The sequence below is a fragment of the Tachypleus tridentatus genome, chromosome 6 (assembly GCF_004210375.1).
Source record: "Tachypleus tridentatus isolate NWPU-2018 chromosome 6, ASM421037v1, whole genome shotgun sequence".
NCBI lineage: Eukaryota > Metazoa > Arthropoda > Merostomata > Xiphosura > Limulidae > Tachypleus > Tachypleus tridentatus.
In genome coordinates, this window is record NC_134830.1 from 82,817,472 (window position 1) to 82,842,804 (window position 25,333).

General features: G+C 33.3%; 1 protein-coding gene across 5 annotated transcripts in view; it reads right to left on the reverse strand.

Annotated features, from left to right (window-relative positions):
- LOC143252923 (kinesin heavy chain-like) overlaps positions 1–25,333 on the reverse strand; it is a 101,537-nt gene that overhangs the window by 18,055 nt on the left and 58,149 nt on the right. For all 5 annotated transcript variants that reach the window (XR_013029242.1, XM_076505797.1, XM_076505796.1 and 2 more), the window contains exons 16-23: positions 23,871–23,966; positions 23,059–23,176; positions 10,893–11,067; positions 10,123–10,224; positions 9,051–9,111; positions 8,313–8,492; positions 6,029–6,165; positions 1,332–1,411 (exon numbers count right to left, since the gene is read on the reverse strand). Coding sequence is in view for 4 of the 5 variants with exons in the window: in XM_076505797.1 (XP_076361912.1) it covers positions 1,332–1,411; positions 6,029–6,165; positions 8,313–8,492; positions 9,051–9,111; positions 10,123–10,224; positions 10,893–11,067; positions 23,059–23,176; positions 23,871–23,966 (949 nt within the window). In the remaining variant the exon portion in view is untranslated. The remainder of the gene's footprint in view (positions 1–1,331; positions 1,412–6,028; positions 6,166–8,312; positions 8,493–9,050; positions 9,112–10,122; positions 10,225–10,892; positions 11,068–23,058; positions 23,177–23,870; positions 23,967–25,333) is intronic.

The following is a 25,333-nucleotide window of genomic DNA, read 5'->3' on the forward strand; positions in this document are numbered from 1 at the left end:
ATCCCAGAGGAGGTAACCAGAGAAAACAGAACCTTCCCTTGGAGGTCCCATCACCACATACAGGAATCCACACCAAGGAGCAAAAAAATGAAGATGCCAAGAAAAAAAAACTTCATTTGGGTGGTAGTCTTTATCAAAAGAACATTCAGGTGGTAAAGGGGTAAAATGTGCCCATTAAGCTATCTCCCTGTCTACCAAGACTTGTACTTGCTCAGCAGATACAACTGACCCTGCATCCTAGGAAGTCATGCTGTGTGTCTCATTTCTTGTCATGTAATTTCATTGGTCATCATATTAAATTCAAAATTCCTATCAAGAACCCATATAATTCAGAAATGAAAAATTATCTCAATGATAAATTATGCAAACAAAGTAAAACAAGCGAAATTCAAACACAAAATGTAGCAAAGTTAGGGAATAAACTTAATGACAAATGGCAACAAATCACGAGCAAAATTCTTAATTTCACTTGGTGTGTTTATGAAAATATATAAACAAAATTATGCCTATCGAGAAAGTGTGGACCAGGTGGGAATAGCAGACTGAGTTAACTGCATCAGTATAGTTGGGGTGTAGTCACATGATATGTATATGTTCAGAAATGGCACAAAACTGTTAGGGTATGAAGAGAACAAACAAGGATTAAGATGTCTTTGTATGAGATGATCTGAAGTAAGTACCTATTGGAAATACAATTTCAGTGTAAGAAAATGTTAACTTCTCTGGCTGTTTCATATTTTAGTCAGTAACATAGAGTAATAATTTTTCTCTGTTTTTCCCAACAGATGTTTAAAAGAATATGATGACACAATATCACAACAGAATTTCTTCTGCACTTTCTAAGAAGATTGAAGTTGTCACAAATATTGTTAAAAAAAAAAGACAACTAGCATAAGAAAAACTTTACTCAGAAAAAATAAAGGTGATATTTCACATCTATACCATGCTGTAGTAGATGTAAGAGTGCTTCAGGACTTTTGCTTTGGAGGTTTCTGCACAAAATATTAAGACGGGAAATAAAAAATTTTCAGAATACACACAATCTTTACTTCAAACAATTATATTTATGAAGTGGCTGAGTGAAAGTTTAAAAAAGCAGAAGTAGAACATTGCAATGCTTGAAGGCATGTTGCAATGACATGTAGCTATACAAACACAAGTGAAATACAGAATTATAAAAATAAATTAAAACAAAACAATTATAGGAAGGGAAATTTCGTAAGACATTTTTTAACAATTCATAATTAAAAAAAATTACAAAATAAATCAAATGCATGAAGTTTAAATATGTTAATGGCTTTTAATAAATTTTGTTTTCATTAAAAACTTACCAATTTGAGCAACATGTCCTCTTTTGGCAAAATGTTTCTGTCTTACTGCCTCTTTGATTCTATCTACTTCACTTATATATCTGTAAAATAAACAGATCAAAAGTTTAATGTCATGCTAACTATTAACTGTTGCTCATGCTCAATGTCAGGAAAAATCATAGATTCCTAATAAGCAGGGACACTTTCTTCTTTTACCTTCAATCTATTTCATATTAATTTTCAAATATCTTTTGCTCATTATGAGAAACAACATAACTGAATTTAAGGAACAAAAAAATTATAAAAGTAAAATTCTGTTGGTAGCTGCACAATATTTAATCAATGTGTTTCACTTAAATCTGACAGAGTACACTCTTCTGAAAAAGACTAAAACATAATGGGAAATTTTGGTGACAGTAAATTAACCACAACATTTTTTATACCAATGTTAGTTTGTTTCTCACACACAAAAGTTTAAAATGGTGACACTTTTTAAGTGGAAACCAACAGATAAAATTAAATTTATTAAAAACATGCATTATTTTGGAAGAGTATGTTTAAATGGAAGCAACAGTCCAAGTTAGGCTTATGAAAAAATGCAAGATTAGGTAGAGCAGGTTCAAGAGGAGGGTAATAGTTAAGCAATGCTTATGATGAAAACATACATGATTGAGTAAGAGTATGTTTAAAAAAGCCAACAACTAAAAGTCAGACTAATGAAAATATGCTAGATTGAGCACAGTATGTTTAACTCTCTCTACATGAGCTAATCACATTGGCAAACCATGTGACCACTTTGTACGTATTATTGTTTTGATAGTACTAACTTATAATTTAGTATGTTTATCTTCACAATATTTGGAAGCCTTTCAGTAAACATTACAAGTCTTTTATACATAACAAAGCAGAATTCTTAGTGAAATACTTTTAATAAAGATTGTCATGACAACATGAATATACTGAATCTTCTTTTTTCACTCGTTCAAATGGTAAGAGATTTTCACGTTAAAATTGAAAGTATTCTTCTTCATTTCAAAAATCTCAAATTTTGAGTTATCTCTAAAACCTCCTAAATACATTTCAAACGTTGTTGTTTTTGTAAAACTTTATATTTTATCAGCTATTTTCTATACCCTAATTTTACATAATGTTGGTCAATTTTACCAACCTCATAACAACCAAAAAGAAATTCAAATAAATCTAAATTACCGTGTTTTTTTTTTATTTCTATAATGACTTCAAACTGTAACATGAACCTAAATAAACTTAACCTAAGTAGCTTTAAAGTTGTAATAGTATACATATATTTATACTTAAGTGTTACTGTTTTTATTGCCCTTTGAACCATGTCTGACTACTATCTATGTCATTATAAGTTTTAAATCATTTGGGAAACACACAGCTCATGTTACGATAGTGAATTACATTAGCCATGAGCTACTCTGAGCTTCTCACATGCATGCCTCATGAAAAATTTTTTTATTAAATTATTATTATTTATTTGAAATAATCTAAGCTTAACTACCCTAAAAATATTCCACTTTTATAATAACAAATAAACAAAATACCCATGAAAAACAAGAAATAAAGTACTTACATAAGCCACCTTTTTCTTCCTCTAGACGACAGTTACATTTTTTTATACTAATAGTATTAATGCACAACACAATTTTTAATTAATTAAAACATGTAATAACAACATGCAAAATGCAGAGAATGTCCATAAATATTGTTTGGCTTTTTAACTACACGACAAGAGTCATTACAAATTCATCCAAGCTTGTCAATATGCTTCCCATAGGAATATAGCTTGTAGTGAAAAGAAAACTGACAATTCTCTGTACAAAAAACAGCACAATAGCTCATATGATACATGAGAGCTGTAGCTATATACTGGTTATAAATAATATAATATTAAAAGTAACAGAGAACTAGTAACAAATCCTGAAAGACAGGATGTGACAGGTGGGTGTGGGAAAAGGAGTCTGATTTTCTATTTGATGGCTCTGTAACGAAATAAGAATGATGGCTATGAAAACTGTGCTCTGTCTGAGCAATGATGATACTATAGTGAGTAATTTTCATTAAATTTCATACTTACTGGAAAGATAGTGGATGAATTAGAGAAGATGGGATGCCTAGAGAATAAGTCTTACATTTCTTACACTAGGAAAAATTCAGTATTTTTTTACGATTGTCTTATAAAATTAAGAACTTAAAATTCAGATACAATTAAAATATGAATTATTAGCCATGATTTTATGCTATACTAAGTTGTATGGCATAAACAAGAGGTAGTTTAATTATACTTTGAATATAGCCTACTAAAAATGTCATGGAAGGTTAAGAAGAGGACAAGAGTTAAAATAAGGCTTATGGAAACATGTATGATGAGGTATAACATATCACAGGAGAATGGCAGGTAAATGATCAGAATCAATGTCATTGCAATTACTGACTTACATTCAAAATTTTATTGAACTAGTATTTTATTTATTGATGTCAACACATTTGGCATCCACCTGTAGACTATAATTCAATTTTCATATTATATATTAGTTAATTTCTTAATTTAAAAGTAAATATTAATAGAACACACTTAAATATTGATTTTTCTGTGTCAAGTGATATGCTGAATAGAGCACTGGTTCAAATACTTTTGTGATGTCCATATACATAGTCTATAGTTTCATACAAATTGGGAACTAGAATTACCAATATTGAGAAAATGAAACAGAAATAAGAACCTCATCTTTTCTATATGCTAATATGTCACTCATGTTTTGAAGCACACATACAGTGGTTTCACCCATTTCTTTCTGTTTTTAAAAAACATTTACTCATATATATGTACTTCTGTCTATGTTATGTGAATAACCAATCAAAAGCTCCAAACATCCCTCTAGTGGCTTTCTCAGCCATTTTGAAATATTATGCATCAATTCATCCTTTTGGTCCAATATTTCAAGCTGGTAAGTCGAGTCTTAGTTAGCTTGAAATTTTATATTTTTAGACCCAAATACAGCTTAGTTGCCAAATTTATGAGCATTCTATGGTATTTATGATGTCTGATTATATCAAATCCTCCATGTGCAAAATTCGATATGCTTAGCAATCTATAGCAAGCAGCAAATGAGTAAAAGGCTTGTAAATAAAGGAGATAATAGTTTGCTATAGTTCTATATTTAATGTCCTATGTTTTAAGAAAAATTAATTTGAAGAACTTATTTGCAGATAGTAATAATACATGTATATTGTAACCATAATGTTTTAAGCCATAAACAAAACATATTAACATGAAGCAAAATGTGCTGCATATTTTAAAAAAAGAATCCTAGGGTACAAACTAGAACATGAAATTATAAAATGTATCCTAGGTTTTGGAGGTGACTGCAGAGGAAGGACCCACATAGCAGTGAGAATACACCATCTACCAGTCTTTACCTCCAATTTGCTCGTCTCGCATAAGAAAACTATAAATAGGAGAGCGAAATGTGGGTGCTAAAGCCCATAATGTCCCACATCTATATCACTCTTCACTGCCTGCAGACAGTTGTGGGAAGGTGACTGCTCTCCAAAGTTAAAATAAGAAAAAATTAAAACGATGAAAAGTAAATATATAAAATAAAATTGTTCAAGCTTTATGAAGTATAATAATAGCCTTAACTAGTGACATATTAAATTGAAACTACAATTTAGCCTAGCAAGCTTGTTATAGTAATTATATTGCTGCAAATGTAATAAAATGCAATAGCAAAAGATGTCTCAGTCCTACTTTAAATACTTTTCACCTTATTACTTACACTAATTCATTTTGTAAAATAAAAAATAAAATTTATGGAATATGTGGGTTAAACAACAAACCCATTACATATACATATAAATTTACACAGATCTCAAGTTAAAAACAATTTGATGAATTCTATAGAATTGAAATATTTCAGGATTCATCCTTTTTTTCAGTTTACACCTAGGCATCTTAATGCTGTGAGATTTAAGCTGTTTAGACTAAAAAGTTGTGTTTTAGTTTTTTTAACATACAGGTGGTTCTGGAATAAAAAAGGAACAACATAATTTATATTTATTTCCTAATTGTTTATGGTAGTTACAAGGTTGGTCAAATTGACAGAGCTCATATTGTTAGATTAAATAAAATAACAGACAAAGCATAAAGTTTTATTGAAAACAAAAGTTCAAAATGTATATAGTTTTCTCAGGTTTTAGTTTCCACAAATAATAAATATCTGAGATTTCTGGGATAAGGAATAGTGGTTTTTTTATTCATAACATAAAAATCATTTCACACTGGAACTAGTAATGAAACAGACTTGATACTTTTGCAGACAAATCTTTAGTAAAAATATCTGATTTTTTGTGTTCAAAATACTTGCAATCTTTATTAAAAATCTACCAAATTTTGTTAAGGTACACTTAGTTCATCAAAATTTATAGTATAAAATATTAAACATCATGAAATGGTTAAAAGTGATGCTTATGAAAACATGCATAACTGAGAATACCATGTTTAAGTGAAAGCCAACAGTTAAATTTCAACAAGAAAGTGTTAGTGGCTTGTGAAAAACAAATGTCAGTGTACAGGTTATTGTCAAGCACAGCTAATACTTTCAACTGCAGTTTTATTTAACAGATAAACTTCATCTGTTAATTGAGAAAAACAGAGAGTATAATGAAGAATTTCTAAAACAAAATCAAAATACCTCTTTCTGTCTTTCATAGCACTCTCCTTAGCATCTTTTAGTGCTGTCTCCAAACACTTAACCCTCTCCATTGTAGCACGCAACCGTTTCTCCAACTTAGGTAGTTCACATCGCAGATCAGCATTATCACGAACAAGCTACACAGAGATATTCGTACTTATATTAGAGATCATAATTTTTCATTATGCACATTATAAAAAATCTTTGCCTCATTATTGCAACTATTCAATAAATGACCTATACTTGAGTTTGCAGTCTGATATTTTAAAATATCAGCATTATAAAATAACCAATAGACTTAATACGTACAACAGTTTCTGTCATTAACCACAAAAAAACTATGTACAAATTTTATAGCTATGTCTTATAAAATTGAAAACTAATTTAATAAACGTTTTATGCATTTTATTAATAAATTTCTGTAAAGACTGAATTTAATTGTCTATTCATAACAGTATTAATTTGATCAAAGCTTATTTAATAAAGCTTCACTTTAGTGTTCTTACACTTGAGTACAAAAATACCAAATAATTTCCTATTAATAAAAAAAATCTGTATGACCTCATGCAATTTTACTGAATTTTACTGTTTTGTTCTTGATTTAAGAGAAAAAAATCTTATGAATTTTACTGTTACATTGTTACTCATTTCCATTGTCTACTTTGTTCTTTCACAAAAGCCTTTCACGAACTTTAATTTACTACTAGACATTCTTCTCTTCTTTGATGTAACTAACTTTACTGAACCCCAAAAAAACTTTATATCATTTTAATAACTTTGTAACTTAACCTTTCAGTAAACGTTGAGGTGTTGAATTTAAAAATTAATATTACCAAGTCAACAAATGGTAATTAGGGTGCAAAAGAACATAAATTCCTAATTGATATTAAATTTTTATTTTTATATCTGTCACATAACACTTGTTGACAAATACAGCCACACATATGACAAGCTGAAGCTTAATGTTTCTAGACGTTAATTATTCTATACAACACATACATAAACACAAATAAATAACATCACTACATCACATTTTGTAGTTATAAGGCATTACTGATATTACTTTTTTAATAACTCTTAAAAGTGCTTGTTTCATTTCTAGCTTCATCAATTATGGAAAGCTTTTAATATTAATGGTAATGTGAGCCTAGATATGTTAAACAATAGTTTAATTAATCTGCAATAATAGTCAATTGCTTTTATACATGGTATATAAGAAAAAAATATAACAGTATTTGCAAATAATGAAAAGTAGATGTTGAAGAGCATGGCAGTTAGGATATAGCCATGTTATATTTTGTTGTTGATGTCAAAGGCAGTAATATTTGTTTTCATACACAAAAGATACCTTCTTATCTTGATGTAAAGAGCAAAAGATGTTCAACAGTATTTTAGGGAAGAGAAAGATAACTTGATTTCTTAAGAATAGTAAAAAGCTATGTGTGTCGACTGCATCAAAGGCTTTCATCACATCAATGAAGACTAAATATACAGTAATATTAGTCTTTCTCTACACTTCTACTCCCATTGCTTGACAGAGAATATCACATCAATTAGTAAAACATCCTGGGCAAAAACTGTTTAGACTTTCAGAATAAATTCTTTTACTTACAGATTGCAGTCACTGAGATATACGTAATTACATCACATCATGACAATAAAGGTTGAAAAAGAGTGTTATTAATAAAACTGCAAATGCACTGAAGTTACGACATTCAAATTGTCACTCTTCTGTTAAAAGCACTTCTTTATTATCATAATAAAATTCAGGAAATTCACAAACACTAATGATTTTGTTTGGCACATTCAATTCAAACTTAAAATGTACAATTTCTCATTTTTATAAACAAAACCAAATAAATAAAGGTTTTTATTGAAGAAATTTTGTCTATGAAATTTTTGTGTGTGTGGAAGAATGACTACAAGTTTTCTTTGCATAATTTCTTCCTCGAAATGGGATGAATTCATCTGCTCGATATATTAAAGAGAAAATATTATTTCAGTTAATTAAAATTACTTCACAAAAATATTAATTATTTGTATGTGAAAGACTCATAATTGTTAAGTAAAGATATACATACTATATTTAAATTTAGAAGTATTAAATTTATAAATCTCTTAAATGAGTACAAAGAGGTGACATGGTCAGTGAAATTGATTAAAGGAGCTTAGTACTGTCATAACTACTGCTTATAATATTTTAAGTAACATCAATATTAGAATAAATCATGGAGTGATATCAGAATTAGAACTTAAAACAACAGTGTAAATTAATACTCCATACCTGCTTATGGACTTTAGTCAACTGATCTAAATTATTTTCCAAAAAAGTAATTTTCTGCTTTTGTGCAGGGCTACCACCTGCATCTTCACTCTCTTCACCAGCAATAGATTTCTTTACCCGACTTTGCAAATCCTGAACAAATAACCTCCTTAAGTTGTGAAGAGTTTGGAGTTCTTTTGCCTAATCAAGTACAAAAAAATGACTCAGTACATCAAAACAGAATATTATTGCCAAAAATCCAACTAGACAGTAAGCATTGTGTCTTAAAACTTGTAAGCATGAATTTATTTCAATAAAATCAACTTACCCAATTACCCAATTTTTTGTTTTTTGGTATTCTAAAATTGTAAATATTTTCTAATGTTTACATTTGAGCATTAAAAACATTTCACAATATATTTTTTTTACAATTAATAAATTATATAACTTTTTAAGACAATTACTGTAATAATTAAAATAATTTGTAGTTTTATTTAATAATGTGACCAATTCATAACATAATAATGAATTTTTTCTTTTAAAATGATTTAATCAAAATTTAGAATATATTCCATACTACAATGCCAAAAGCTATATGTATAACTAAAGTAACAGACTTTTAGAGACTTCACATCAACTTACTGTAGTGATATCAACACATTTATTCCCACTACATATTTTTAGACAGAAACTTATAACATCCTGAAATTATCTATACATAAATAAAACAAGGAATTGTATTTCACACATGGTACATACCACTGTCTCTTCCAGTCCTTTCAAGTCTTGGTGAGCTTGATCCTGACGATCATTTAGTAAACTGAAAGTACACAAAACCAAATTAAAACTGTTGTTATAGTAAGAAAATTACTAATGTACACTAAAAGATATGTCTAACAATTTAATGAAAAAACAATAAGGAATCCTCAATAGCCACAAAACGTAAAATTATTTTAGACAGGATTAAAGTAAATTAATCTATAATACTTTTTTCCCTTTTTATCAGTCATATTTTTTTTACACCAGCAATTACAAGTTGGGGCTTGCATATAACAAATCCAATTTTATTACTCACTAGGATCTCCACCAGTGTACCCCTAAAATTGAAATTATTTTAAAAAGTATCAGAGTAAATTAAAATATCAGACCTTGGAGGAATGGTTAAATATGTCAATTGAAAGGGTTTGATCTCCTGAGTCCAAACCTGTAATTTGATCTCAAATCAGTCAAGAGATAAAGGAGCTATGAACTAAATATTTGAACTTGAAAAAGTCAGAGCCATTCTGCTAGCTGCTATGCCACAGCTAAAAACTGCAGATTAAAATAAATTAAAAATATTCCAAGCCACATATTTTACAATAGTGATTTTTCATATTTCATCCTGAAGATGATAATCTTTTTAAATGTCCTTTCTGTCTGAAATACCTTTGTAGATTCCTCCTTCAAGGCTTTTACAAGTGTCATTCTGAACTAGGCAGTTGCCGTCCATTTCACCTCTGTTTATTCAATATTTTGATTCCTTTCTGGTTTTTGTAATTCTTTCTTATGAATCAGGCAGACAACTTTCTATGAGCTACCTGAATCAGACCTTATTTTAATTAACTTGAAGTTTAGGCAAGTCACATTAATTAAACTGATCAAACTAGAACACATACAGTTCAGAAACTAAAATATTATTTAAGTAAAACTAATATACTTTGAAGCACAAAGTACTCAAGGTTTCCATCTGAAGAAAAATCCTAATTTCAATTTCTCTGCACAGGTTTAGGTTTGTCTATGTAATGATAGAGTTAATTTCTGTCTTATTTGTATTTTTAAAGGAAATCCTTACGTTAGTTCCTGAAGTTTTTTATTTTTGTCTTGCTCCTCCATTTTAAGTTTCTCATACTCTTTTTGCAGCTGCTCTTGTGCTAATGAGAGTTTCTGGTTCATGCTAAAAGGAGTAAAGAAATACAGAAACAACAGTTAACCACATAAAAGCAACACAATATGTTTAAAGAATTTAATTTCAATAAAAATTTTTATGTTTAACACTAATCAATCTACTATTAAATTATCTCATGTAATTTACACAGAGCCATCACTAAACCTAAAACAACATTACTTCCTATGTTTCATAAAAAAATAATCTCCTTTATAAGAACATGTTTTTAACCTACATCTTCTCCATTCCAAACAATTTTCAAAATACATACAAACTGATGTATATTTTGGATACAGTATACATCTTCACGACAAATGGTTATAAATGGAGGAAAATATAAATATTGGCAAAAACCTCTTAATACCGTCTTTTCTGGAAACTCATAAGCTATTCATCAAGTAATACAATTATTACATCTACTCTATGAAGCTATTTTTTAATTCCCCAGTTGCCATTGAAAATGTATGATAAAGCTAAATGCAAAATATGCAGATAGATAATTAGTTTACAGCTTTACAAAGATGGTAGAAAAGTTAATACATGAATACACAATAATTTATTTAAAATAATTACAACAATTAGATTACATCTAAAACAAAATAAAAAGACTAGTAAAATCTGTACTCTACAACAAATAAAAACTTTAAAATGATACTCTGAAGACCAAAAACACTCACTCTTTTAATTCATTAATTTGATCTTGTTTTTCTGACAATTCATTTCTTAATGTAGAAAGCTGTTTTTGATGTGACTCTCTGTGTTTTTCTATTTGTTGTTCCAAAGCAATTTTCATTTTTTCAGCACTATCTTTCTCCTTTTCCTTTTCCATGGATGTTACAATATGCATTTCTTCTGCAGAGTAAAAAGAAACTTTTATTAAAGAAAACTGAGCTTTATCTTAGGGTTACTAAAATCTACAGCTACAGCATTTATAATTTTATAATTTATACAAAAAAAACAACAAAACAAACTCAATCCATTCCAATACATATGGAGTGTGTTTTTCGTATAGCAAAGCTACAAAGGGCTATCTGCTCAGCCCACCGAGGGGAATCGAACCCCTGATTTTAGCGTTGTAAATCCAGAGACATACCGCTGTACTAGCGTGGGGCCAATACTTATGGAACACTTAATAAGTGTGATACAGCTGCTTTATCTTTACTATTTTGCAAAATAGGCAAATATTGTAATTAGAAAAGACATTTCACCTTTTAGAAATTTATGTTAACAAAATTACTCATTATTCTCACAGCACTTGATGCAGGCTTCCTATTTACTATTATCATACTAGACACTTTATTCCCATATTACAATAAAATATTTATAATTGTTATAACATTAATTAAAAATTAATTACAGAAAATTTTCTAAACTATGTTCATATTACAATGGATGAAATACATATTCTAGATGAATTGTTCTATTATACTGATAAAAATATAGCATTATTACATACTTCTGATAACTTCATACAATAACATGCAACTGTGTAAAAACAGCCATCTACAATAGATCAAATAATGAAGCACTGTGTTAAATACTCATTTTAAAAAAGTCTGATATTGTAAAATTTAGCACAAATGAATTGTAATTTTATTTTCAAGTACATTAAGTTTTGGATGAAGGTCTTTCAAAAGGAGAATAGAGCTGGCTATCTATTTGATGGGATATCAAGAACATCATAATACACTTTAAGTTTAAAAAATACTAATATTAAATACAAATTAATAAATGTAAATAAAAACAGAACTGAAAATAATTCAAATAAAAATGAATAGATACATCTATAACTGAAAAAAATATACAAAGTCACAAAAGTGAAAGCTTTTCATTCATGATATGTGATTTGAAGCTACCAGGAAAATAAAATTATTTTCATTCTCTCATCTTATTAAAAGTTTGGATATATAATACACTGACTATTATAAAACATCTAAGAGAATATGTAAATTGGCTGTAACAGCTACTGATGGTTTTGTTCATATCTTTCTATTATATGCTGTGAATATGTTCATGTGCATATTCTAAGAACACACCCCTTGTTCCTTCTACATAACACTGTTTAAATATAAGCAGATAAGTTAAGCACGTTAAATAAACATTAATAAGTGCTTAAGCATAAGGGTGTACTTATGTTACAAATACTTGTTCATGTATCCATTAAAATAATGACATGAAATACAAAAAGAACAAAATCACGTTCCTGGAATGTTGTTAGAGGTAGATGAAAGATTATAGGTAAACAAAAATGTACAAATAAATTGTGTATATTTTTCCCACATCTACAAGTGTGATTGGCTTTTGTACAAACACTGTGTTATTCATGAAGGATGTTCAGGAACCTTCTGAACCAAACAAGTGTGATTGGCTTTTGTACAAACACTGTGTTATTCATGAAGGATGTTCAGGAACCTGGTACATCTTAAATGAAGCTGCTTGAAAAGTGGAATAAATGTCAGCTTGTGATCAAAGACAAGACCCAAGAACTTTGTTTCTGGCTCCACAGGATGAACATCACCAAGCTGAAGCTTGAGATCAGCACTGTCTTTTGTTGGCGGCAAAAGTGCAGGCAAATGGTTTTTGAAGAAGAAAAAGAAAACCTGCATGTGACTGTCCAATGCATAAGATGATTGAGAGCAGTCTGACACTGCTACTCAATAAACTTCATGTTTGACAACCAACATGAAATGTGGAAATTGTTAGTGTATAGACAATTTGTAACACCTAAAGGAATCAGATGAACAATGGCATCAATCTTAATATTGAAAAATATGATACTCCAAATACAGCACTGAGGGAAGTTCCTGTGGGAATGAACGAGAAAGTGAAGAACATACACAGATATGGAATCACCTGTCTAGTATAAAATTCTGAATAAAAACAGGCAAATGGACACACAGCCCATTAAGAGGAGGTTATATAAAATTCTGTACCATTCATGTTATGTCATAAGTCATCTCAAGATCAAAGAAGACAGAAACAAGTTGTTCTCTCTTGAGAAAGGCATCACTAATCAACAGTTCCAGTTGAATCAGGTGGTCCATATGGTATAACAGCCTGGCACCAAGCATCAGGAAAGATGTCCTCCTGCCAAATCTAGTTGAAAACAATCAGAAGGATAAAAAGAGAGGCAGGAGATAAATGGCACAGCATCTCATAATGAATAGTCAGGTCTGACTGATGCACACCAGACCAATGGAGAGCAATCTGCAGTTCTACCATAGTGAACAGATAATTATCATCAGAAAGACTCACCTTCTAAAAGAAAAATGGTGATCTCTTAGCTCAAGTCTTGATAGCTGTGGAAGAGACAATACAGCTTGAAGGGCCCTCAAGGGTGTCAGCAATGTAGAGGGCATTGTTAAATGCCCATCCGTTTGAGAGCCAAATGGAAAGGGGTTTGGAGGAATACAACCAACCAAACTTCCAAATCTTCCCCCACACAACTTTGGAGCTTTTGGAACTAGATGTGCTAGAGGTGAACTTTATTCAAGATTCCTTCTGGTTTTGATGCCTGACATGCTGAGAGTGGGCATAGGTCCACTGACAAATAAGCCAGTTAGAAAGAGAGGAAAACCAACAAAAGGTCTCCCAGGCTCATTTTTGAGCTTTCTATGCCTCCAGGTAGATCAGACTCCATCATGGATGAGGATATCATGGAAGGCATTTTAAAAATGATCACTGTTACCTGGATTACTCTCCATGCTTTAAGAAAAATGAGAAAGAGTAAAGGTGAGCAGATAGGAGATCTATTGCAGTAAACAACTTACTGGGTACATGAAAGTAAGTAAAATAACTATTACTGAATGGAGAGAAATTAGGATCTGAGAGGATATACTCCATAAAACACACCCTTCCCTGAACGTTGGCACCACCCTAGCTAAAAGGAGAAAGTGAGATGACAACTGATCTAAATGAACATCCAGGTTGGGCTGATTGTAAGTCTCTCCTGAAGACAGGTATATGGAACAAACAGTGATGGTATAATTCAAAAAGAGGCAATTAGCCATAGCTACTACATGTGGAGTGGCTAGTGGCACAGATATGGAGGACATGTGTTGGATAACCAGCAAAGCCACACCATCATGGTTCATCCATCACACAACCTGTCTTTCCATAGAGGGAAAACCACTGAACAATGAAAGCTTCAGCAAAATGAAAATTTTCAATAAGGAGAGACAGACTGGATGATATGAATCAATCAGGGCCTTAATGTTATCCAAGTTGTAACATAACCCTTGACAGTTCTACTGTATCAGTGACTGTTGTTATTTAATTGTGGATGAGAATGGAGAGTTCTATGGTTTACAATCATGCCCATTCTCTTTAGAAGACAGAGGACTGTCAATCTCCACAGATTCTGCCCAAGGTCAAGTGGACATATTTCTATCAGAAAATGGTGAGTCTAAGAACTCAGATGCAACTGTTTTATGTTTTTTCACCTTGGAGTCAATGTAGAGGAAACCGAGCAGCTACAAGCTTATAGCTGTAAAGGAGTTGATGTAGTCTTGTTGGCATTTTTTTTTCACAGAGGGCAACACACTGAAGATAAAAGGAAAAACTCCTTAGGAGGCACACAAAGGTTGATCTCCATTTCCACCAATGTGGAAGATTAGAGAGCAGTAGCATATGACTTTGTCAGTATAGAAGACAAACGTTTCCATGCCTCAGGATAGGACATGTTGTTAACAGTCCTCAAGAACTGTACCTCTTTTTCCTCAGTCTACTTCAGACAAGAACAGTGAGCCATCACAACTGATGCAGTAAGACTCCTGGTAACAAATATTTGCCTTGTGATCTTTGCCACCATAACAGGTGCAGCATAAAGAGCCATGAAAAGAGGTCTTAAAGTGACCAAACTACTGGCATTGGAAACACAGGAGAGGGTTAGAAATGCAGGGTTGAACCTTAAAATGTAACTAACCTGCCTCACAGATGTAGGGGTACATGGAGAAGTGAATGTCAAAATGAGAAAGCAGGTAGACTGAGGTACCACACCTTTGCAAGTGGAGATACGTCAAACAGCCAAAACTCCATGACTGGAGAGACTGGCAAGGGTCTCTGACTCGAGAATGTTAAGAAGATCCCTCTCAGCAATATGATGTATTTATGGTAGCATGGAAAGTAACACGAATGAAACAAATCTCCAAATGTTCTGGAATTCAAGAGAACTTCAGTATGTTCTTGTTTTGATGTTTCAACCAAAATGTCTCCAGATCTTACATGTTAGATAAACTCTGCAGAGCCAGCAAGCTCTTCTAATACTTTCTGAATAAAAAAACAATGACATCTGCCCAGACACTTTTTAGATGGTGAATGTAAAATGAGAATTAACGTACATCATCAACTGTAGCTTGGAGCTGAGTACTACAGCCCACTCTGCATGGTCTTTACTGTTCAAGAGTTATTTAACCTTAGCAGTGAGGGGGATGAGAGGTGTGAAAAGCCACGAGGAAAAAGGTTTGGTGTCCACTGACTCCACCCATCACAGAGCCCTACTGAGAGGACACACTACAGACCTGAAAGCAAAAGGCTCAGCAGCAATGATAGAGTTTCATGGAAACTATATCCACAAAACAGCATCAAACATAAAGTTCACAAAACCTGTTGAGTGTGTACAATACTGGTACTCAGTTAACCCTAGCCCCACATAAACACACACAGCTGACTGACCTTGGAGAGGTCACCCCCTACAAGAATTCAAGGCCAAGGTGATGTGTTGGAGTTGGACCCCTTAACCACCAGGATCCTCCCCTCCCCTCCATAAGTCACCATACACAGAAAACACATGAGCATATTCTAATCCCAGAGAAGTTAAAATGAAAAGACAGAACCTTCTCTGTGAAGTCCCATCACCATACAGGTATCCACCCTAAGGGGCCTTGAAAAATAACATAATAATAATAATAACTAATTTGTGCTGAATTTTACAACATTAACTACAGATGTTCTAAATTTATTTCTAATACTAAAGACATTGGATAAAATATTACAGTATATAAACTTTATTAAAACATTGATAATAACTTCTAGTAAGATCTGGACATCTACTTAGATCAAGCTTAAAATCAGCTTGGTTACATTTAAATCTAATTAAATATACTTTTCCTACACTCATATCTACACAGAACAGAATGCACTGTTTAACTCTTAAACAGTAGCCATCATCAACTGACACTGCTACCTACAACATTCCTGTTGTTTAAGGGGTAATCAACCAGTAAACCTCACCATTAATGTTAGTTACTGACATACAAACTAGGTGATTAGTTTAAACTTACAAATGCTGACAATATTAGGAAGTTTGCTCAGCATTTTATTACCACATTTTAAAATGTTATTTTCTTAGACCCACTTACGAACTGTAAAATATTTCAGAGAAATATTTCACTTGATTGCATCAAATGAAACAAATATTTCTAGTTTCAGAAAATTACAGTGATAAGGTCTAGAGTTGATACCATAGTTTTTTACAGATTAATGAGACTGTCAGAATTCTAAATACAAGTTTTTGATGGAGTACAGCAACCTACTTAAATGTTTCTGAGGCAGATAATCCTGATTTTGGACTTTTTATAACTAACATACAAATACATCAATAAAAACATCATTATAACTAAATCTAGCGTGGTAGGTTGGTTTGTTTCATGTTTTATGGTGCAAAGCAACTTGGCTATCTGTGCCAAACATCTGTTAAAAAGTTAAAATTAAAGTAAAATTATTAAAATTCATAAAAAGGAATCAAGGTAAAACTAAATAAAATTTAATTTTTGAATTAAAAACATAACTAGCATTAAATCCAACTTCTGTATCTAGTTGACAGCAGTAAGACAGAAATTATAGTAATACAAATTGTAAAGCACTTTCTGTAGCATAATTTTATTTATAATAACTTGCCAGGATGACTAACGAGTAAGCTCAAATATCAGCGTTTGGCACCTGAAGTTGGCTTTCCCAGTCCTGGTTTTGAGTTATTTGACATTACAGCCATTTTCCAATTTCATATCAAACTAGTTCTACTTTAATTCTTAAAAAGGAATCATATTAAAAAAAAAGGTATAATTTATAAATTCAAAACTTAAATAGCATTAAAAAGATTAATGACCTTCAAAAAACTAAAATCATTTGTAAGGTGGACAGTGTCACCATCACCAATTACACTGTCTAATGTTACGGATAAAGCTTGGGAAAAAACACATTTAAAATGGTGCCATAGTTGAGAGTCATAACGATAAAAAGATAGTAAAATGCAGGTATTGTGACCTGAGTTTCACACAGACAACACATTCATGCATCAGTCCCTGACAAAACAAAACTGATGACAAGTATGTAGTCTAGTTTGGACAACTTCCTCCTTCTGATTCTTATGAAAGCAAGATGGCCAAAGTCCAAAAGAGGGTTTTATTTGAAAAAGCTTTTTTTTCATGTTCCTCACACCAAGTCGACTGCTGTCTGGCACAGAGCCAAGCCTTGAATACAGGACCATAGTTCATGTATGGAACAGGAACAGCAGTGATAGAGCCAAAGCAGACAGATTTAGCTGCAGTGTCAACATGCTTATTCCTAAAAATACCAACATGGCCTGGTATCCAAAAAGACTGGATAGAAGTAGATGTTAAAAATAAATAGGCCAACTGATTGTGAATATCAGTGAGAACAGGGTGGGAAAAAACGTGAAGAAATTCCAGGGCCAGTAAAGAACTAAGCGAGTCAGTATAAACAGTGCAATTTGAGTACTGCTTAGCTACTAATGAGATCCAGGGCAAGAAAAGTGGGGTACAGTTCAGCAATGAACACAGAAAATGTAAAGGGGGGTTTTGTGTGCAACCACCAAACCATGACAGAGTACACAGAGTCCCCTGATTTCAAACCATTCATATAAATGCGAATGGATGGATGGTTCAAAAGATGTTTAGCAAATAAAAAATGGTACTTCCAATTGGGAGTATCTGCCATTCTCAGATGACTTAAAGAAAGGTCACATTTGGGGACTGTAATCAGCTATGTTGGGATGGGCTCACCAGTGGATACGGGAATGTATCTAAGGACAAACCTAATTCATCTAACTCTGCCTTGTACATGAAGGCCAAAAGAAACAATGGCAGGTCGTCTGTTCTGAAAAAGCATGGCCCACCAAGGATGGAATACACAAACCCAGGTAGGATGTTGTGATGTTGTCAAAGTTTGAAGCATACAGTAAAGACTCTGTGTACAAGCTCTGGACTAGGGTAGTGCAGAAATCCCTGATGATGAATGGGGTCTAGCATTTTCAATGCTGACATCCTGAAAGAGCCATAGACCAGTAACCAACAGTCTAGTTTTTATTGAATAAGAGCACAATATACCTTTAGCAGAGAATATCGATCTGCTACCTAAGTAGAATAATAAAGGACACGGAGGAAGTTAGTACTCTTGTATATTTGACTCGTAGCTGCTTGATACGTGGTATAAAGGTCAGCTTATGATCAAATATAAGCCCCAAGAACTTTTTCTCAGGGACCACAGGTAGCACAACTTCACCGATAGAGAGTTCAGGATTGGAGTGAATACCCCATTGACAGAAAAAGTGCATGCAAATGGTTTTTTGAGTGAGGGAAGTTAAAATCGTTTGCTGTGGTCAACTTCAGTAAACGATTGAGGGTAGTCTATAGCTGCCACTCAATATACGTCATGTGCGATGACTGACAATTGCAACAGTAAGAGAGAATTGTACAGTGATGGAATCAATCCTTATACTGAAAAATGTGACACTCAAAACACAAAACTGAGGGGCTCCAAGTTCCTGTAGAAAAGAATGGGAAAGTGTTGAATCCACAAGAACTTGGAATAGCCTGTCCATTAAAAATTTTTAATAAAAATGGGTAAATGACCGTGTAACTTATATAAGTGGAGGTCTCGCAAAATGCCATACCTCCATGTAGTATCATAAGCCTTCTCACGGTCAGAGAATATGGATACAAGACGTTATCATTTGAGAAAGCTTCTCTGATTGACATTTCAAGTTGAATCAGGTGGTCCATGGTAGAGCTCTGTTATCAGAACCCATCCCATACTGGGTAGATGAGAGGAGGTTATTTGATTCAAGAAACCAAATAAGGTGACCATTAGCCATCCATTTTAAGGTCTTGCAAAAACACCTTGTTGAAGCAATTAGATGGTAGTTGGAAGGTATCTCAGAATCCTTCCCAGGCTTAGAGAAAGGTAGGCAATAACCTGGTGCCATGCATCAGGAAATATATTCTCCTGCCAGATCTGGTTAAAAAACAATAAGAATAATAACAAGAGAAGCAGGAGACAGATGGCACAGCATCTTGTAGGGTATATCATAAGGTTCAACCTATGTACTGCCAGATCTATAAAGAGCCAATTTGAGTTCCACCAGTGTGAAGGGGAAATAACAGTCATAGAGATAATCAGCTGGAATGGAAAGAGGTGATTACTCTGCCCAAGTTTTGATGGCTAAGATGATGGAGGATGAAGCAAAAGTGCTAGACACCCAGCAAAAGCTTTCAACTAGACTATCAGTGATGCTCCAGGTATCAACTACTTCCTGGCCATCAAAGAGCAAGACTGAGAGGGGGACAGAATTATATTGACCACTGACCTTTCGAATCGTGTCCCATATGACTTTGGAACTGGTAGTAGAAGATATGCTGTGGTGAACTTAATCCAAAATTCCTTCTGGCTTTGATATCTTGCCCATCAAGCATGTGCATGGGCCTGTTGGAAAGCATTGCAGTTCAAAAGTATGGGATACCTATGAAAAGTATCCCAGGCCTATTTTTGAGCCTTCTGTGCCATGTGACAGGTAGGATTACACTACAGACAAGGATCTTGCATAAAATATGATGAGGTGTTTAGGAATACAATGAGCAGCTGCCTCTATAATACAGTCAGTCATTGCTGCCAGTGGTCGTCTACTGATGGCTTACAGATAATGGTAGGATCAACTTCTGCGAGAGCGATGAAAGAGGGCCAGTTGGCTTGATCCAGCTTCTACTAGGGCACACGGGTTGCGTGGCATCAACCATGGCCAGTCTCTCCCAAAATTATAAGAAAATGAACACTGCCTCATGGGTCATTGTCAACCCTCCATGTAAAGTGAGAGAATAGTGAAGGGATGCAAACTGAGAGATCAACAGCAGTAAAGGACAGACTAGGTACATGAAAATAAATACAAGAACCAGTAGTGAAAAATGAAAGTTTGTGATCTGAGAGCATATGCTCTATGGAGTAACCCCTCCCATCAATATGAGTATTTCTTCAAAGAGAATTATGTCTATTAAAGTCCCCCAGGATTAAAAAGAGAGATGGCTACTGTTCAATGAGAGCATGAACGGTCTCTTCAAAATTCTGCCCTGGGTCGATTGGGCAGGTCTTTGTTGTTGAAAGATGATTCCAGCGACTGAGGACATCAATGAATGATTATTTTGCAACATGGAGTGAGAGAAGAATACATACCCAAAGAAATGCCCATACCCAGAACCAAAGGAAGTGTGTCTTAGGGTTTGCTAGAATGTATGTTAGGGACAGAGATGGGTGTTGAAGTTGATTCATCAAGTTTATTAACCATGGAGGTCAAAAGACTTTTCATATGGTTTGAGAATGATTCTTTTGGAGGCACAAAGAGATACACATGAACTTCCACTGTAGTAGTGGAACAAAGTGCAGCAGCATGTGTCCGAGAGGAAATGGTGGACAGTAACTTTCGAGCCTCAGGGCAAGTAATGTTTTGAATTGCCTTCAAATGCTGCACCACTTTTTCTTCCAACCACTTAGGGCAAGAATGAAAGTAGGATGGGTGACAGCCATTGCAACTGATGCAATGAGAGTCCATTTTTTACACTCATATGCATAGTGGTCCTTGCCACTGCAACAAACACATATCAAGGAACCATGACACGATGTCTTCAAGTGACCAAACTGCTGACACTGGAAACATCTGAGAGGGTTTGGAATCTATAGTCACACCTTACAATTAAGATAAACTGCCATGATGGTGACAGGTGAACATGGTGATGTAAATGTTAAAATGAGGACATTGGTCAGCATCATAATTCCATCTTTGCGAGTAGAGATGCACCTCATTGCAAAAACTCCTTGACAAAGAATCTTTGACTCATGGATGTTCTTCAAATCCCTCTGAACAATAACTCCTCGTGAAAAATTCATGAGTTGTAAGCTGAATGGGTACATCCCCAATTGCCTTTAAATGTAATAAGAGTTCACTCTGTTTAGATGTGAATGTTTCCACAATATGTCACCAGAGCACAATTTTTGACTGACTTTGGAGAACCAGCAAGTTTCTCTAGTCCTTTCTGAATAAAAAAAAGAAACATTTGCTCTAAAGGTTTGTCTAAAAAGAGAATGTAATATAAGAAATGAGGTGTAGGTGTGACAGATGTTGAAGATTGCTGCTCAGAATATTCAAGACGTGGCCGTTTACCTATGGACTGTTTTTTTCATTATTTTATTTAAGTTTTTAGTTGGGATATACATAATTTAAAAAAATAATGTTTCAACACCCACTGACCTAACCCATCATGAAGCCCTAAGAGGGAACACACTACAATGCCAAACAAGGACACTGCAGCAATGCCAGGGTTTTGGGGGAATATACCCAAACACCAGCATCAGAATACAATGTCCACAACACATGTTGAGAACTTCCAACACTGGTACTTGGTTGACTCTAGCCCAAGTGGATCAGCCAATTGGCCCTCGGGGTCACCCCAAGGCTGCCTGTCTACAGGAATTCAAGGCAAAAGTGGTATGTTAGGGTTGAACTCATCAACCACCAGGATCCTTTCCTCCCCTTCATGTGTTACCATGCTCAGCAAACATGCGGGTGGATGTTTAAATCCCAGAGGAGGTAAAATGAAAAAACAGAATCTTCCCTGGGAGATCCCCCCCTCACCACATACAGAAATCCACACCAAGAAGAAATATAGTGTGTCAGTGAAAAAATTTGCATGTCAACCTTACTGAAGTTGCATAAGTTTGCCTCAATCTGAATGTTCACTTTGTTTCTATAACTACACACATAAAAATTATTTCAACTACACCTGTTTTGTACCATGTAAGTCTATGTCAATTAATATTTATTAGTTTGGATCCAAGATGAAAGAAAATGACCTTGAAATAGGTGTAATAGTGTTATTCAAGATAGACATGCCTATGGAGCTGCAACCAGTATCTTCTATAGCAGACCTGCTCTCAACTACAATATTTGTACCTGTACCAGGACTAATCTAATTTATGTCATTTAATTTCAAAATAAATCTATTTTCATAATTATTTGCTAATTGGCTGTTTAAATTCCAAATCAGATTCTCACAGAAAGTTCCAAGTAAAATACTTTTTTTATAAAGTTAATCTCTGCTGAACAGAGTAGCATACAACTTTTATTAATACACTAGTTCACTATACATTACAATCATCACTTAAACAGTGCAAAATTTTAATGTCTAACAACAACAAAATGTTTAACTTGAGTGTACTACTTATCAAAGAAATACAGATATGAAAGAAAAATCCTAAATATACAAAATATTTAAATTAATAAATACTATAGATTTGTAAAAATAAAACTAATGTTGCTGAGTATCAAACTTTACAGAAATGCTTATAGTTTTATGCTTTATTTAATTCTCTATTCATATTCTCCCATAATAATAAATGACTTGAATGCAGAAATTAAAAGCAAAAATATCAAGATGCAAGTGAAAAGTATCTACACAAGTTAAATTTATAAAACGTCTGAATGCTTTTAATTAATTTTAGCATCATATCAGTAAAACTTAATATTTTCCTACACTTTCTCCTCACATACAAAGACCTTACCAGCTGCTTTCAGTTTAGCACATTCTTCATTAATCTGGTCTACAGCTTCCTCTAAGCTCCGCCTCTTACTTTCCACATCTCGCATAGATTCCTGAAGGGACTTCACTTTGGCCTCATACTATACACACACAAGAAAAAGATCTTCTACAAGTCTCCAGTGCACTAATTTCATGTGTCTAATATTTTTGACAATTCAGAGTTCTAAGTATGTATGACCAGCACTTACTTGATGTTTAAAATAAAATAAATGTAAAAAGCAATGTTTCAATTTTAAATAACTATATGTTTATTAAAGCCATCAATAGCATACACTCAAAACATTCTACATTACATGTTCTAACACTTTCTATGTCATCTTCAGGAGTTATTCACAAGACAAAATTTCATCTTCTGCATACAGTGAGGTATTATGTTTCAGTTATATACATAAATCATTTACTAATATTTAAAGTTTGTCACTCCATATTGAGTAGATAGCCTTTCATCTCAATTTAGCATCTGTGTTTAGTTTTATTATTTATAATGAGTCTCAGATATTTAAATCTGTAATATTATGAAGTTGAGCTAAGGTTATGGTTTTGTCCCATATGATTGCATGTGGTAGTGTCTGTACATTTTCTGCTAAAGCTGAATTCTTCATTTCACTGTTTCTTATTTAACATTTATATACCTCCAATATGTAGTTTAAGTTCCTTTTCAATCCAGAACCTGGCCTGATAGCAACTAGAACATACCTGGCCCTAAGGAAAATAGTAATATTTTAACCTGACTAACAGGTTACCCTATAATAACAAAAGAAGTGATATTCTCACCTGACTAATTAGCAACCGACGCTCTGTAAGTTCTTTCTCATTCTCTTCAATCTTTTTGTTACTTTCAGACTGGAAGGCCTCCAACTGGCCACAACGCTATCAGCAACCAATAAACAGTAAACTTCCATATTAATACACTTTATAAAGATACAGTACACATCTTCTTTTTTCACAATTATTCACTGATATAACAAAGATATGATTTATTATTGTTTGATGATGTGAACTAATATTGGTAACATGTTGCAATTTCAACAGTTTTTTTAATCAGTTGCAGCAGTAATTTGTGATAAACTTGTATTTGTATTTCACATAATACCAATGTTAACCTAATTACTAAAAACTGGAATGGACAAAGCATAAGGTTAAATTTCCAACAATGGAAAATAATTTGATAATGCTTTGCATCTACTAATGTTCATTAGATAACAGACTTTCTTACTTCAGTCCCATTTCATCTACATTTGTATTTTATTTTGACCAAAAAGTGAGTGAGACAGTAAAAGAATATTAATAATTATTCTTGATGACGACAAACCCACTTGAAATAAAAATGTTTCTCAAAATGGCTGGTGTGGGTATTAACACTTTTGTTGATAAGGAGAGAACAACTTTTCAACCTTCATAGGTCATCTTCAGTTTAAGAAAGAGAGAGTTTGAATGTGACCATTGATGGACACGTCTTAGGGGCGAGAGTATAAATGGGATACGGATTGTACATCCATCTGCAACACCCCCTACAATCCCGTACTCTCATCCCTAAGACATGTCCATCAACTGCGCCTGCATACAAAGGCCAAAAGGAGTAATGGCAGATCATCTGTTCTGAAAAAGCATGGCCCACCTAGGAAGGGAAACACAACCCTAAGCGGGATGGTTTGGTAAGGAACGAAGTTTCAAAGCATATAGTAAAGACAGCTGCAAATGGCAAAGGTGCAAAGAAGGTTCATAAGGCTCATGAGACCAGTATGGAGTACAGGATTAGTGTGAATACCCTGTTGGCAGAAAAAGGGTATGCAAACGGATTTATAGAGAGAGAAGTTAAAGCTATTTGCTGTGTTCCACTTCGAACCCACACAAACTTGGAATTACTTGTCCATTAAAAAATGTTTAATAACAATGGGCAAATGGCTATGCAACCCATAAGAATAGAAGTATCGCAAAATGACATACCTCCATGTACTATCATGCCTTCTCAAAGTCAAAGAATATTGATACAAGATGTTATCATTTGAAAAAAGCTTCTCTGATTGATGTTTCAAGTCGAATTAGGTGATCCGTAGCGGAGAGCTGTTGTTGGTACCCACACTAGGTGGGCGAGAGGAGATTGTTTGATTCAAGGAACCAAACAAGATGAGCATTAACCATCCTCTCTCAGGTCTTACAGAGGCAGCTCATCAAAGCAACTGGATGGTAGTTTGAAGGAATCTTGAGATCTTTCCCTGGCTTAGAGAAAGGTAGGA